The 15877-nt window shown below is 36.4% G+C and overlaps 1 protein-coding gene across 1 annotated transcript in view; it reads left to right on the top strand.

Annotated features, from left to right (window-relative positions):
• Positions 1 to 3725: 3725 nt before the first annotated feature.
• LOC129272145 (FRAS1-related extracellular matrix protein 1-like) overlaps positions 3726 to 15877 on the top strand; it is a 33618-nt gene continuing 21466 nt past the window's right edge. The window contains exons 1-3 of the mRNA XM_064106367.1: positions 3726 to 3788; positions 8763 to 9080; positions 11988 to 14209. Coding sequence (XP_063962437.1) covers positions 8850 to 9080; positions 11988 to 14209 — 2453 coding nt within the window. The 5' untranslated portion in view covers positions 3726 to 3788; positions 8763 to 8849. The remainder of the gene's footprint in view (positions 3789 to 8762; positions 9081 to 11987; positions 14210 to 15877) is intronic.

Raw genomic sequence — 15877 nt, 5'->3', positions numbered from 1 at the left:
TTAGTGAAATACGTATGATCTTCGTGAATTCCTACAAACAAGCCTTAAAATGTTCCTCTTCAGGTCTGAATTTCCTAAATTTTCAGCTCGCGCTTCGCGCTCACAATATTTGATTAGTGAGATGCGTATGTTAACCATGATTACAACGATTACAAAAAGTGCTTCATGTGTTTAGATGTATATTATTCTAACAAAATCAGCAAGAGATTGGCACTCACAATAGATGACTATGGTGAGATATGTATACTCTTAATGGATTCCTAAAATATTGTCCTTAAAATGTCCCTGTTTGGGGTCAATATATACAAAAATTTCAGCTCGCGCTTCGCGCTCGCATGGTTTGTTTAGCGAGACAGGTATGTATTATGATTACAAGAATTTGCTTATAATGTCCTTTTTAGGTCTGAATTTCAAAAAAATTCAGCTCGCGCTTCGCGCTCGCATTATGTGATCAGTGAGATACATATCCGTTTAATGACACTGTCCTAAAAATGTCTTTATTATGTCAGTATACCTGGCAACTGAGCGCACTTCTCAAAATTTATGCTGGTGCCCCCCCCCCCCCCCCAATGCCGTGACCCACGGTACGCCACTGATGGTAGGGGTAACAATATGTCAAAGATAGGAGAGGTAAAAATGGTAGGGGTTAAAAATGGCAGAGGTAAAATTGACAGATGTAAGACAAAAGTTAAGATGGTATACGGTGTGAAAATGCCATAATGGGAGAGGTAAAGGAATGATAGGGGTAAAACGACAGGTCGGGTAAATTGGAGATCAAATAAAGGGGGTAAAATACCAGAAATGGGATTGTATATTGGCAAAGCCATGGTTCGAGTAAAAATGCCAGGGTAAAAATCAGGCGCGGTTATAAACTAAAATTTTTGGTGGGGCATCTGGAGGCTTGATAAAGTTTCGACATTGGTTTATTCAAAATTATGGAAATTGCCTATAATGAGCAGCATAACTGTGTGTACAATGAAGAATAAACTGCTTTGACCAAGCAGCTAGTCCGCCGCCCCTATAGCCCCCAAATATGTTTCTAATATTGTGCGAGGGAGCGTAGCGACCGAGCAAAAATATCATTCAAAATGCTTGAACAATTTCATAATCATTTCATCTACATGTATAAACACACCCATCAAACCCTGATTGGTGATTATAATGTGGATGAGAGCATATGTGATTTCACTTCACGATAAGAGGGACAAAAATTAAGAAGGGCAATGTTATTCTTTCCAGGCTTTTCATTATATACGTGAGTGAACCAAATGAAACAGCGAAAAATACAGAAAACTTTCATCAGTTGGGGATGATAAATGATGAAAAGATGAAACAGGGAAAATTCTTACTTTCAAGAGCGATATTTTTAATTTTCAGAGTTAAGACCTTAAACGTAATATAAAAAATATACCAGATGATGGGGGTTTTAATGATACCAACCCCCTTCAATGTGTTATGAAGGAATGCGGTGACCAGGGAGAAGTCAATCTAGCATTTAATTCCATATAAACTTCCAAATAAAATAATGTAAATCTACAGCACCTTTATATTCCTGAATGGGATACTCAACATACAGGATCTCTGCCATAACACATCATAGTATACACAATAAATTATTGCAGAAAATAGAGTCAAATCATTCTAACCTGAGGCCTCGTTCTGGGGGGGGGGGGGGGGGGCAGGGGCGAACATATTGATTTGCTCCCCCAATAATTTTGACAATAGTATTAAATGCAGAAATATGTAAAAAAAAAAAAAAAAACATCGGAAAGCACTATAAAACTCTAATACTTGACATTAAAATACTATTATGTTGAGAAAATTATTGCCAAGTTTTCGGAGCTATATAAGTTCATGTGCAAAATTCTGATAAAATTTGGCGCGCAGATGAGCGAGCCGAAATATTAGATTTTTTTTCTCACCCCACTCCCAATCCGAAATATGAATCGACAACCATGGCACTAGCCTCGGTATATCGACTGAACCATTTTCTCCAATCCCAAAGAAAACATATAAAAAATGCCAAAATTTCAGATCGCGTTTAAAGGACAAGTCCACCCCAGAAAATTGTTGATTCGAATAAAAGGAGAAAAATCCAACAAGCATAACACTGAAATATTTCATCAAAATCTGATGTAAAATAAGAAAGTTATGACATTTTTAAGTTTCGCTTATTTTTCACAAAACATTATATGCACAACTCAGTGATATGCAAGATGAGAGTCAATGATGTCACTCACTCACTATTTCTTCTGTTTTTTATTGTCTGAATTATACAATATTTCAATTTTTACAGATTTGACAATAAGGACCAACTTGACTTAAACATAAACTGTTTAAATAATAATAATTCCATATGTTCAGGGAGGAATAAAATGTTGTTTCACTTGACATTGAGGAGAAAATTAGAATTTTTCATATTTCATATGATAAAATACAAAAGAAATAGTGAGTGGGTGATGTCATCAGTCTGCTCATTTGCATATACTGACCAGGATGTGCTTATAACTTTATGTGAAATTAAGTGAAAATTTAAAATGTCATAACTTTCTTATTTTACATCCGATTTTGATAAAATTTTCAGTGCTCTGCTTGTTTGATTTTTCTCCTTTTATTCCAATAAACTTTTTTTGGGGGTGGAATTGTCCTTTAATCTTGACAAAAAATAGACAATTAATGTAAAGTCAAAACTTAAATTTTACAGCATTCGGATTCGTGTTTAGTAAATTTCGGGAGGTCAATTTAAAAACAAAATGCTAAGCATTCTTTTATTTTGCAGGGGATCATGGTCTTACTATACTCGCTAAGAAAGCATGCATTCTGTATTTAGATCTTATAAGAAAATTTTTCGAATTTGTATAGGATAAAAGCTTTGATTTAAAGCACTTGAAGACACAATTATAATACTGCATTAGTCAATATATATATACGCAAATATATATATATATATATATATATATATATATATCTACATCTTGTTTGTGGTTGAACATTTTTTTTTTTTGGGGGGGGGGGGGGCTTCAGTCCCCAAAGCCCCCCCCCCTGGTAGAAATTGACCCTACTTGTACTAAAAATTATTAGGGGCCCTTTTTACCCCCTGTCATACCCCCACTTGTTCTTTTGTATTTTAGTATATGAAATTAGGTTCATTTAAATTTTGTCCTCCAAAATGAACAGGTCCAGGAATGAAAAATATGGATTGACAACTGATTTAATGCATTAGATGAGACATACATACCCACATGTATGAAAATATGAAATACTTATGATTTCATGCAATAATATAAGAAAAACGAAAGTGGGGACGTGACCCCGGGACGTGACATCATCATCCCACAAATGAATATTCATTCAAATTGTTAAACTAATTTGAAATTTCACTTCATTTTTAAAATCAGATTTTGATTAAATTTTCAGTATTTTAATCAGTGAATTTCACTTTTCAGCCCGGAGCACACCTTTAATATGAATATCACATTAAAAATCTAACTTGTATTGTTGTATTATTAATGTTTGTTGATTTGAAGATTATTGTAATGGATTTCTGTCAATTTTTGGTCATCTAACTATATTGCTGTTAATGGTCGCTCGAAAGGGCCCTCAACTGGGCCGGGGGAAACAACAAAGATTGACTCAGGCTCAGCGCTGCTGCGGCGCGCTAGCGATAGCTATTTGCTCGGACTGTACTGCTCTCCGGCTCGCGCTCCGGCTCAGCTCCCGGTGCTTGTTATTGCAGGCTTTGCAGCGCATGTAGACGTGGTCGTGGACTTTAAACGACTTTTGCTGTCGTAAGTACGGTAACTTAGATCTAAAGCAAGAGAATATTAATTTTCTACTTACAGTTACAAATTACATCTTCTATTTCGTGATACCTTATTTTGAATTTATTAACAAAACATAAATGTTATTCCAAATCCAAGTGTGTTTTTAATTTTTATTTTTTACTCCTCCGCCCGGCATCTTCGACTCGTCAGTCAGTGAGAGACAAGGGATGGGCGCGGGCGCGGACGGCGCAACAGATCGACGTCGATTCCCGAAGGGGCGCGGGCGGTGCCTTTGGTTTTGCTTTTCTGGCCGATTTTCTTTGTAGCAGTTGGATAAGATAAGGCTGGGCCTGGGTTGAGATCTAATGTTAGAGGACTGAGTTAGTCAGTGTTGTGTTTTTTATCACTTCTTTTTCTCGTCATGCTCTTTCTTCTTCTTAATAAGATAAATTCTGGAATAATGGCATAAGTTTATAACAAGAAATGAAGAAACGGTATAATATTAAGTCTCAAGAGGTATGCGTCAAACATTTTACACATGTGTTAAACACCCATTGGTGTCATTCTATTTGGATACCATTTACCACAAGAAAGGATCACCAGTCGTTCGTAAAGTCGCTCTTAACTTACGAACAGCTTTATGAAACACCCACCTGGTCTGAGAAAAGAGAAAAAGAAGTTCTTTTTCTCTTTTCTCAGACCAGGTGGGTGTTTCATAAAGCTGTTCGTAAGTTAAGAGCGACTTTACGAACGACTGGTGATCCTTTCTTGTGGTAAATGGTATCCAAATAGAATGACACCAATGGGTGTTTAACACATGTGTAAAATGTTTGACGCATACCTCTTGAGACTTAATATTATACCGTTTCTTCATTTCTTGTTATAAACTTATGCCATTATTCCAGAATTTATCTTATTTCTAATTTGTAATTTAGCTTACCACCATTCAGGTTGAGTGGTGCATGCAAAGTTGTATGCAAACATGATGGCCTGCACTGCAGCTTATATTGTAACCTGAGCTGAATAAAGGCTGATAAATGCATATGAGAATATTGAGAAATCCTGTGCTCAAATAGATTTTCCATAGTTTTTTTTATTTAAAAATGTTCAGTAACGTTAGTGAAATTTAGTTAGATCTACATGTAGATGTAATTTCTAAATCGCTCTAACTTTTTTTTATTAACTTTTGACTTTGTGTGGTGCACTGGTTCTGAAGAAGCTAATCGGGTCATGATGGAAGTAGTTGTGGACCAGTGTGTTCAACAGAGACTGCACTATATATAACAAGGATGGGGCAACAAATTTCATAAATATCCAATAGGAAAAAATGCCTATTGTCAAAATGAATTTGTCCTTTGGGATGCAACACTTTGTTTTATTCTGCACATATTTGTCCCTGAATTTTTTATTAAAACACTAAAAAAATTACCAATTTAGGAAAAAAATACCCTTTTTTCAAAATGAAATGTGCCCATTTTGAGGTAACACTTAAAAAAAAATCTTTGTCCCTGAGTTGATTCTCTTTTATCTGTTATGAAATCTTATCTTAATTTTTTTCTGTGCTGAAGGAGAACATACATGTAGTTTAGAGAATGGGGGAATTATCCCTAAAAAGGGCATATATGGCCTCTCACCTTACAGCGCCTGTGGTGATACAAAAATGGTCCCTCTCTATCTTTTTTTGTAATGATGACTCTATGTGTACCGGTATGTCTTTTTCAAGCGATAATAAGTGTTTTTTGTGAGGGAGTTTTCCGACAATCTTCAACAAACAAAATCATTTCAAGGGGAAGAATTTTGTTTTATTAACATTATACAAAAATAATAGTGGGAAATATCACTAGAATAGACCAGTTTTACAACCTAAAATTGCAAAACTGCTTACTCAAGGGATATATACTGTAGTTTCTATAGTAGGGGAGATTTAGGTTATGGAACATTTTTGACAAAAATGGCTGTAAAATCCAAATAGATTTGATTCAAGAAACAATCAATATATCAGCTTAAAGCATATACCGGTACATGTATCTAAGGGCTACAAATGTACCCATCATTTTTTTTAACTCAATGATGGTTATTGAAAAAAAAATCAACTTTGAACAAGACCATCTCAAGTGTTCCAACTTACCCCATATACGGGGTAAGTTGGAACATGGTATGGGGTAAGTTGGAACACTGCATGGTCAATTAAGAATTATACTAAAACTACTTACAACTAATATTACATGGTTTGAGCTTATTTGCTTATTTTTTTCAAGATCAAAATATTAAAGGCATGCATTCTGATTTGTTGAACTTTATGTTTTCTATTACCCATGTTATACAGCCACTCACTCAGGCCAACTGTGTAGTAAAATTCTGCATATTTGTGTGCATTTGATTTTACAAGCAGTTACAGTAAGTGTATCAGCAATTTCATGTACTTCTGCATCAAATTTACTTGACAAAAATTAAATGTTTATATATTTAAATTGATTAATTATAAATGCAAATAAGCATATGAAATTTGCCCTAATTTTTGTTAAATGTTTTGCCTTTAAATCAATTTATATAGCTAGTAGAATGCTCATTTTTCATGAGAGTATCAATTTTTACATTTCTAACAAATGTCTACAAAAAATTGCAAAAATAATTAATTTCTTATGTATTTTTTTGTTTTTTAAATTCTTATGTATTTCTTTGTTTTTTTTAACCTTTGTTTTTTCCAATTAACATTGACAGGGAACCTTTTGCGATCATTAATAGCATAAAATCAATACATTTGAACCCAAAAAAGTAAAAATAATCATCCATTAATGATTTTTAGTTGGAAAACACAATTTGCATTGACTTTCTTTGTAAACGGAATCACGTTTTTGAGCAATTTTGGGTCTGACAATTGACATGCACTTACAAAATGTTGCATAATTTTGGAACCGCGCACCTGTGCATCACAGATTTTGTATAATATTATGCACAAGACTTAAAAGTAAAAAGTCAGTGAGTGGCGCGGTCAAACAATTTCGTGTGACGACGTATACTTGACAAAATTTGTCAAGGGGGGGTCCAAATTGGCCCCCCCCAGTTTGATAAGGGTTAATATTGCATTAGGGGCCTACAATAGGCCTTAAATGCACACTCAGACCTAACAGAGACAAAACAAGCATGGTATACAATACATGTTCAAAAGAGTGTGAAATACTGTATACATTTTTTTTTCTCAAATCCAATGTTTTAATAATGTAATTCATGATTATGTTTGGGTATTTAAAGTTGGAAGATGTTCCAAATAGCCCCTTCAATTTTGTTCCAACTAACCCCAGAGGCCCATGTGAAATTTATAAGCTTACAGCACAAAAAGGGACTTCACCATGGCATACTAATAAATTTATTTTGTAGCTTGGTACAAGTGTCTATTATACCACCAAACTGGCCAACTTGATCTACATGTATAAACTTCTCTGAGATACTCAACATTTCTGAAGAAAAAAAAATTACTTAGAAGGTGAAAAAACAAACACACCTTTCTTAAACTTCACCAGGCTTGTTGCACATGTGTTGTCTGTAATATGGTGGATGTCTGTTGCTAATGCTGGGCAATAAATACTGGACAGTATAAATTGCATACATTTATTTATAGACCTGTGTTAAAGAAATTGCAATGTTTCAACTTTTTACCCCGTGTTCCAACTAACCCCAATCTCCCTATATATTTTTATATTGAAGAATCAGAAGTTTTGTTCAACTACTGTAACATTACCATCATTTCCAATTCAAATCGATTGGTTTATATGATGATGATGATGATTAAGATTTGTAGAATAGAGACTGCCCCTGAAAATAAGACAAAATTGATTCTCGTAATCTCAAAAGCCTTCAAATTTTCAGTGTTCAGTCAGTTTATGCTGCTGTGCCAAGCCACAAAGTTTTGGTAGACTCCTAACATTCATTCAGTCAATACTGTTTTACTTTTATCATACCTATTCCAGTTCAGACATGTATTACATACACTTCAAATTGACTTTTAACTGTGTCACATATTATGCAATACAATGTATTGCAGGTGGGCTTGACATGAAAATCAGCTCACAGGAATGCTTTCTATTTGTTTTGAGATTTGTATTTGTGATTGTAGTTTAAGAAAAATTGTTTGAATGCACAACGGTCTTTTAATACAAAAGTCAATGATTAATCATACGCTTGATTTTCATGATTGCTTTTACATTGTAATCAATGCAATCAATCAATCATAAAAAAATGTTCTACAATCATTGCTAAGCATTGTGTTACAAGCCCCAGGTGGGTGTTTCATAAAGCTGTTCGTAAGTTAAAAGCAACTTAAAGAACGACTGGTGAACCTTTCTTACGCGCTAAACCATCGCCAATGAAAATATCATTTACCACAAGAAAGGATCACCAGTCGTTCTTAAAGTTGCTCTTAACTTACGAACAGCTTTATGAAATGGCCCCCTGGTTGTGAGTATACTCAGTTTGCTGAACTACACACAATTATTGACCTTAAATTGACATGTTTAGGCAGGATATTTGTATTTCCTCTCGATAGAGATTCCATTTGCAATACGTGATGGAAACAAGAGGAAATGAACAGTTCAAAGTAACAAAGCTTAGCGATTTATTATTAAGCTGATTTTTGTGATTAATCTTACATAATAATCAATGCAATCAGTCATAGAAATCAGCCTGATAATCAATCTTGTAGCGTCATGAAATGAGGCCTTGATGAGATTTGTGAAAAAGGACAAATAGGTCGGGTATCATCAGATATTATACTGGAATGTAGGGTAAAACAATGCATCTTTTTATGTGCCATTGCCAGAAAAGCAATTTATGTTTAATATTTTTCAAATGTAAAGATTTTGAAGTGTTCGTTACTTCATTCTAAACCTTGTCATTATTACTAGATGTTCTGTGTGGTCAGAATTAGATACAGGGAATTGATATTGCTGTATTGCAGTGTTAAAACTAATTACCTGTATTATATTTTCATATTGGCTACAGATTCTTTGGGTGGCATTTGATGTCTGAGTGTGCGTCACCAGATCTCTGGGCTTGCACCCTCCTTGGACACACAGCGAAGCAGTCAGGATGGATGGTGTAAAAACTACCACCACTCTCCTTCTAGTCCTGGGTCTTACATGCAATGTGATTGGTCAGTTGGTTCGGGTGAACTCTGGACTGGAGGTCCCTATTGGTCGATCAGTAAGCCTTGATCAGGATGACCTGGTGTTTGAACCGGTAGAAGAAGGGGAGCAGTGTAAGGTTGAGGTAGCTCTGAACGAACCTTACTACCAGAAAGTCGGCCTTCTACAACCAGAGGTAAGCATCTCTAATCTCTCATGTTCCTGGGACCCGTGTTACATGGAAAGGTCATTTGAGCACAGCTTTTGAACATCAATGCAAATCTGAAATGTGCATTTTTTATCAATTTGCTAAAATCAAGTTGATGTGGCACTCGATGAACCTTACTACTCGAATTTTTGTCTCACCTGCATAGCAGAGTGAGACTATAGGCGCCGCTTTTCCGACGGCGACGGCGGCGGCGGCGTCAACACCAAATCTTAACCTGAGGTTAAGTTTTTGAAATGACAGCATAACTTAGAAAGTATATGTACCTAGTTCATGAAACTTGGCCATAAGGTTAATCAAGTATCACTGAACATCCTGCCTGAGTTTCACGTCACATGACCAAGGTCAAAGGTCATTTAGGGTCAATGAACTTTGGCCGAATTGGGGGTATCTGTTGAATTACCATCATAACTTTGAAAGTTTATGGATCTGATTCATGAAAGTTGGACATAATAGTAATCAAGTATTACTGAACATCCTGTGCAAGTTTCAGGTCACATGATCAAGGTCAAAGGTCATTTAGGGTCAATGAACTTTGGCCAAATTGGGGTATTTGTTGAATTACAGCCATAAATTTGAAAGTGTGTTGGTCTAGTTCATAAAACTTAAACATAATAGTAATCAAGTATCACTGAACATCCTGTGCGAGTTTCAGGTCACATGATCAAGGTCAAAGGTCATGTAAGGTCAAAGAACTTTGGCCACGTTGGGGGTATTTGTTGAATTGCCATCATATCTCTATAAGTGTATTGGTCTAGTTCATAAAACGTGGAAATAAGAGTCACCAAGTATCACTGAACATCTTGTGCGAGTTATAGTAGTTTTCAAAATCAGCACTGCTGCTATATTGAATCGCGTGATGCAGGTGAGACGGCCAGAGGCATTCCACTTGTTATTATTTGTTTGGCGTCACCTGTGCCTGGGAGGCGAAAAGAGAACTGAATCACTATGATTCGCAGATCTCTCCTTCCGATATACATGTAACTGATTGGGGGGAGTGCAGGTGGACCACTACACCGGGGTTTCCCCCTACTCTTATACGAATAGTGCAGTGGGTTCTTAACATGCAAAGGTGGTGACTCTCCTCTACATGGGGCCTCCATTCAACGTCCTATCCGAGGGACGGAGTGTATTCCATTGTAACATAGCCTGCATCTCTGAAAGTTGGTATTCGTGACCCAGGTAGTCAGTCTCTTATATTCATGAGAATTGTTTCATGAAACTTTTATTTATACACAAATTCTCAAAATCAATTTAAAATCCTAAATGTGCAGTTATAATTGGTTAAAATCAAAATGTGTTTGATTTTTGTTGGTAGTTCTCTAATTTTGATACCTTAGGCCTTGCACATACATATATAAACTTTTGTTTGACTACTTTAATTATTATTGAAAACTGCACTTGACATAAGCTATCACCAATGCAACTATATCTTGGACAATTATATCCTTTTTCTGTGATAGCCTTTAGTACAATGTGGTACTAACATGTACCTAGAGGATTAGATGTTTGATATAGTTTGGTGATTTAGATCAGTGGATCTAAAGTCCCTTTGAAGTCCCTTTAAAACTTCAAATCACAAGATCTTTGACTAAGATTCCACCTCGATGTTAGAGCCACATAGTAAAGCATATATTTTGTTTGGGCCACATCAGTCAGGATTGTTATATCACTCATAGTATAGTGGTGGAGAGTGGTAGTTTTAAAGGAAACTGATATTATTGAATTTATATGATGAGATGAACACAATAAGGAAATGTTTCTTTCATATCCGTGTATTGTTTAGGTTAGTGGTTTTAAACCAATAGAACCTGTGGTTGAGGCTTGTTACAGAACAATTTTAGGAGTGGGCTGGTATAATTACCATAATATTGTTTAAAAAAAAGAAGAAAAAGTGATTAGAAACAGTAACCTTGACTAACCTTGACAAGTTATTGTCTCACTTTCATAACCAGCAGACATACATGTAGCTCATCAATAGATGTAGGAAATGTCAAGGTATTTCCTTCATATATTATTTCCTTTTTCCTCAACGTTATTACTATTGAATTAGAAACCCACTATCATACAAAGTGAAAATCAGGGAAAAAAACATTTCCTGTCAAACCTAACTAATGCAGGTTTGAGGTTTTATAATTTACTTTGCAGACATTCATCAACTATTACTTTTATTTTTACATTTTTATCAAAATTGTAATGATATTGAAATAAATTTAATTTTGTGAATTTATCTGTTAAGATGCAATGCTATTTTCTTTTATAATTCTCCCTTGAAAAAGAGATCACTTAAAGACTCTCTAGTGTCAGTTTTTATGGGAAATTTAACACTTACATGTATGAGGTGCTTTGATCTAAAAATTTTCTCAGTTACTATGAGTATGATAAATATTAACCAACAGCTGTTATTCAATTGATGTAGTATACTCCTTGATATCATAACCACTGCTACAGATTAATTGGCTGAGACCCAAAGATGTTGCTTTATTACAAGGATTTCCATTGCTCCCCATAAAGCTTTGTGTCAGCGAATTGTAATTCTACTTCCCATTACACCTTAAGAGAGACAAAAATACCCTATTTATGATGTAAGTGTATTTAGCTATCACCCAGTGAATTAGATCATACATGTATATTCAATGTGAAAAATAAGTTAGAAAAAAAGGTTGGAGCCAGCAGGCCATAACTGGTCCATGGCACAGTTATGATGACATCGGGGCATATATACCTAAGCCCAGAATTGAATGTTGAAGGGTTGCTGTGGAATATACCCAATTACTTTAACAAATCCTTTTGAATGCAAAATTGAGCATGCAGAGAGTATATCAGAAAGAATCCATAAGTTTGTAAAACTTGTACTCTTCGTCTTTTTCTTTGCAGGTGTTTGATTGTGAGTTCCTGCCAGAGACCATCAAGTACACTCATTCTGGACTACCATACTTGGACCATGATGTGGTCAAATTACGAGTCTACAAGTTCACCGAGACGGACACGGTTTCAGAGACAGTTTACCTCAGGGTCAACATCTCCTTGAATTCTTATCAAACTGTGAGGCCGACGGGACCACTCCAAGTTGACCGCTTCTTCGGAAGTTCGGAGTTGATTGACATGAGAGTTCTGGACTTGGCATATGAGCGCTACAGGAACGTGTCATGTATGGTTCATATCAACACAGTCACAAGTGGGTTTCCAAAGTACGGGGAACTGACAAAAGGAGAGGGTGAAGAGAAGGTGAGGGTTAGAGCCCTGACTGCCGATTGCTACGATTTCATGATGGGAATGATACGCTACGAGCATCTGGTGCCTCCGACGCCAAACATAGACTATATTCCGATGACTGTGACAACAAATGATCCATTGCTGATTGAAGGAACCTATGAGGAGGTGTACTACTTACCTGTGGAGATCGCGGAAGCCTTTCCGAATCAGAATCCAATCGCAGCGATGATGAGCATGTATGTAATGGAGGCAGATCAGTTCATCCTGACCACCATCACGCCCTCGGTGATCTCTGGTAGAGATGATGAAACTGCCAATGAGGATCTGGTGTTCTTTATCAGTCAACCCTTCGGTCCAGACGAAGGGTACATCGTCAACCTCGATGACCACACCCACCCAATAGAATCCTTCACACAGTATGACCTGTCAAGATTGAATATAGCGTACAAACCTCCCATCGTCAGCTCAGCAGAGAGGCGAGTCTTTACAGCAGAGTTCACTGTGTATGATACTTACTTTGCGGAAAGTAATCCCATTAACCTTATGGTGTCAGTGAGGACCACTGAAACAAATGCTCCTAGAGTTTCTGTGAATACTGGTCTTACTATGTTAGAAGGACAGTCAAGGATCATCCGTCCAACAGATCTTCAGCTAGTTGACAATGATAACCTGAATTTTGTTCGAGCCAAAGTGGTTGGCGGACTACGCCATGGAAGGCTCTACAATAATGAACGTCCTGTCATCATGTTCTCAGCAGCAGATATCAATTCCAATACCCTTGTATATCGTCATGATGATAGTGACACATTGAAGGATAGCATTGAGCTGAGGATCACAGATGGACGGCACAGCGTCAGGACAACTTTCCCTATAAATATTCTTCCAAAGGATGACAGTGCCCCTTATCTCATTAACAATGTCCAGTTTGAACTCCAAGAAGGTAGTACAATTCGTATCACCCGTTTCTTGCTCGTCGCAGCTGATATGGACTCCAGCGATGACTACATAATCTTCAGAATCACTCAGCCTCCAGTAGCTGGTGAAATCTTGAAGAAGTTCTCTGAAGATGCATACGGGTATCCTGTCACAGAGTTCACTCAGAAAGATCTTTTCCGTGGCCTGATCTACTATCACCATCTTGGTGGAGAGGTCTTCTTAGATACTTTCGAGCTGGTTCTTCTGGACAACCAGATACCTCCTAACGAGTCACCAACACAGGTTGTGATGGTGAAGATTAGTCCTGTACATGATCTGCCTCCAGAGAGGGTTTCTGGATCAACGCAGTCTCTGATTGTCCTTGAAACAGAGATTGCGTACATTACCAAGAATCAACTGCACTTCACGGATGCTGAATCAACCGAAGAACATCTCCGCTATACCATCACAACCCCACCTTACATAACAGATACACACAGCCTTACTAATGCTGGGAGGGTGATATCAACAGTGGATGTCCTATCCCCAGCTAAGGATCCCAATATGCCAGCGATTCGATCTTTTACCCAGGGTGAGGTAAACATGCACAACATTGCCTACATGCCACCCTTAAAGGAGATCGGTCCAAACCCTGTTCACATCCGTTTTGTCTTCTCCGTCTCTGATCCCTTCGGAAACCTTGTCCTCGGTGAACTCTTTGACGTCACCGTCTTACCAGTCAACAACCAGGAGCCAGTCTTACGTGTCAATGACCTCACTGTCCGGGAGGGCCAGTCCTTGATCTTTGATCCTGTGAAGTTCTCGGTATCTGACATGGATACGGAGGCCAGAGATCTGATCATCAATTTCTTGGAACTGCCTGAACATGGAAGGATTCTCTTGAATGGAGTCAACCTGACTGTTGGGAACCATGTCACCATGTCTGACGTTGCTGCAGGTAGGGTCAGGTAAGGCCTAATATTAGAGGTCTCTTGTGACTTTTCTTAGTTCTTTAAGGCTATTTGCTATATACTGTCCTCTATATGTTATTGCTGGATGCATAATGTATGGGGGTTTTCAGTCTGTCCTTCCTTATATATTTATCCTGATAACTAAAAACTTATTGGATGGATCAACTACAAATGCTGTCCAAGAATGCATATATGATTTTTAGGTTAAAGGTCACGATATTCTGAAAACATCTCTTTCTTGTAATTACTGAAAACTTGCTTGAGAAATCAGCTTCAAACTTGGCTCATGTATGTTTTTTTTTTTTGGGGGGGGGTGGGGGTCTCAAGATTAAAGGTCACAGAGGAATTTTTTGGGAAAATTTTAAATGTTAGATGTGTAATCTGTCATTGATGGATGTATAAGTGTTGACTGCATAAACTACAGAATCCATTTATTTTTTCAGTTCCACAGGTTCTGTAAGATATGTTTCAAGTAGTCCATAAAGGGAAATTTGTTGTGATACATTGGTAATTTAGTATGGTATGTTATGTGTATATTCTCAAAATCTTATTATTTTCTGAATAATATGAAGGGAAAAAATCCAGATAAATTTCATTTTCAAAAGCTCTGCTCAAGTGTAAATAACATTAATCTGAAATAGTTAAAAGAGAACAAAATTAATAATAAAAAAAAGCCAATTCAAAGGGATGTTACAAAAAAAAAATCATTGCTATTTTTTCACTATTTAACAATACTTCCATGGATATTACAATATCAGACTTTCAAAATTATATCTATGACAATTATTTTTTTTAGGGGGGGGGGGACATGTAAAGAAATACTAACCAATAATTTAATACTAGTAGTATTTTGTTGATTTAAATCATTAGCAACATTGACGTTGATTTCAATCTCTGACTGAATAGAGAAAGGGGCAAAGTTACTACTAATAATAATGTGATGCATGGCATGCAGATATGATAGAAAACTATATAATAGCATTTACACAACAGAAATAATCTTACCTTCAAATTAAAAGAAAATACACTGATGTTTTGTCCTTGTGAACTTTTTAGAAATATCAGTCCTATGAATATAGTATCAGCCTTGCTATTATAAGACAGGAACATACTGTATATCTGTAAATGCATAAAAATACAGCCCCATGCCCTTAATCTACATTTATCTCAATCGGTGCCATAGAGGAAAAAGTTGTTTATAGTATAGGTTACTTAGAAGAATTGTTCCTGAAGTCTACCTCATCTTTGGACCAGTTCAAGAAGCTCTTAAAGGCGCATTTTTTATTGCTCAACTGGTCTCTTCTGTAATCTTATCACTTGTGGCTAGTCAAGAAATTTCAAATTTTATTTCAAGAAGTATTGCCACATTTATTTTTGCTTTCCTCTGTGAAAGTTAGCAATGTGTCTGCTCATATTATCCGACCAGACATGTCAGAGGCAGCGAAAAATTAATTTTCATTACAACACCATATTTCCTTTTGAAACTGGCCAGTAAGTCTTTTGTCTAAAATCAGCAAGAAAAAATCAAACGAAGCATATGACTGACATATTTCATCTTTGCTGCATCAAACTTTGCTTTTTATGAAATGAGTTAGATGATACTTCATACTTTTTTAACTCCATGGTTAGACTTAGATCTTCTTTATTCAATCTCAAGTGGGAAAG

The sequence above is a fragment of the Lytechinus pictus genome, chromosome 11, assembly GCF_037042905.1.
Source record: "Lytechinus pictus isolate F3 Inbred chromosome 11, Lp3.0, whole genome shotgun sequence".
Lineage (NCBI taxonomy): Eukaryota > Metazoa > Echinodermata > Echinoidea > Temnopleuroida > Toxopneustidae > Lytechinus > Lytechinus pictus.
The sequence above is the reverse complement of the archived record's forward strand: the minus strand, read 5'-3'. Positions and strand labels throughout refer to the sequence as shown.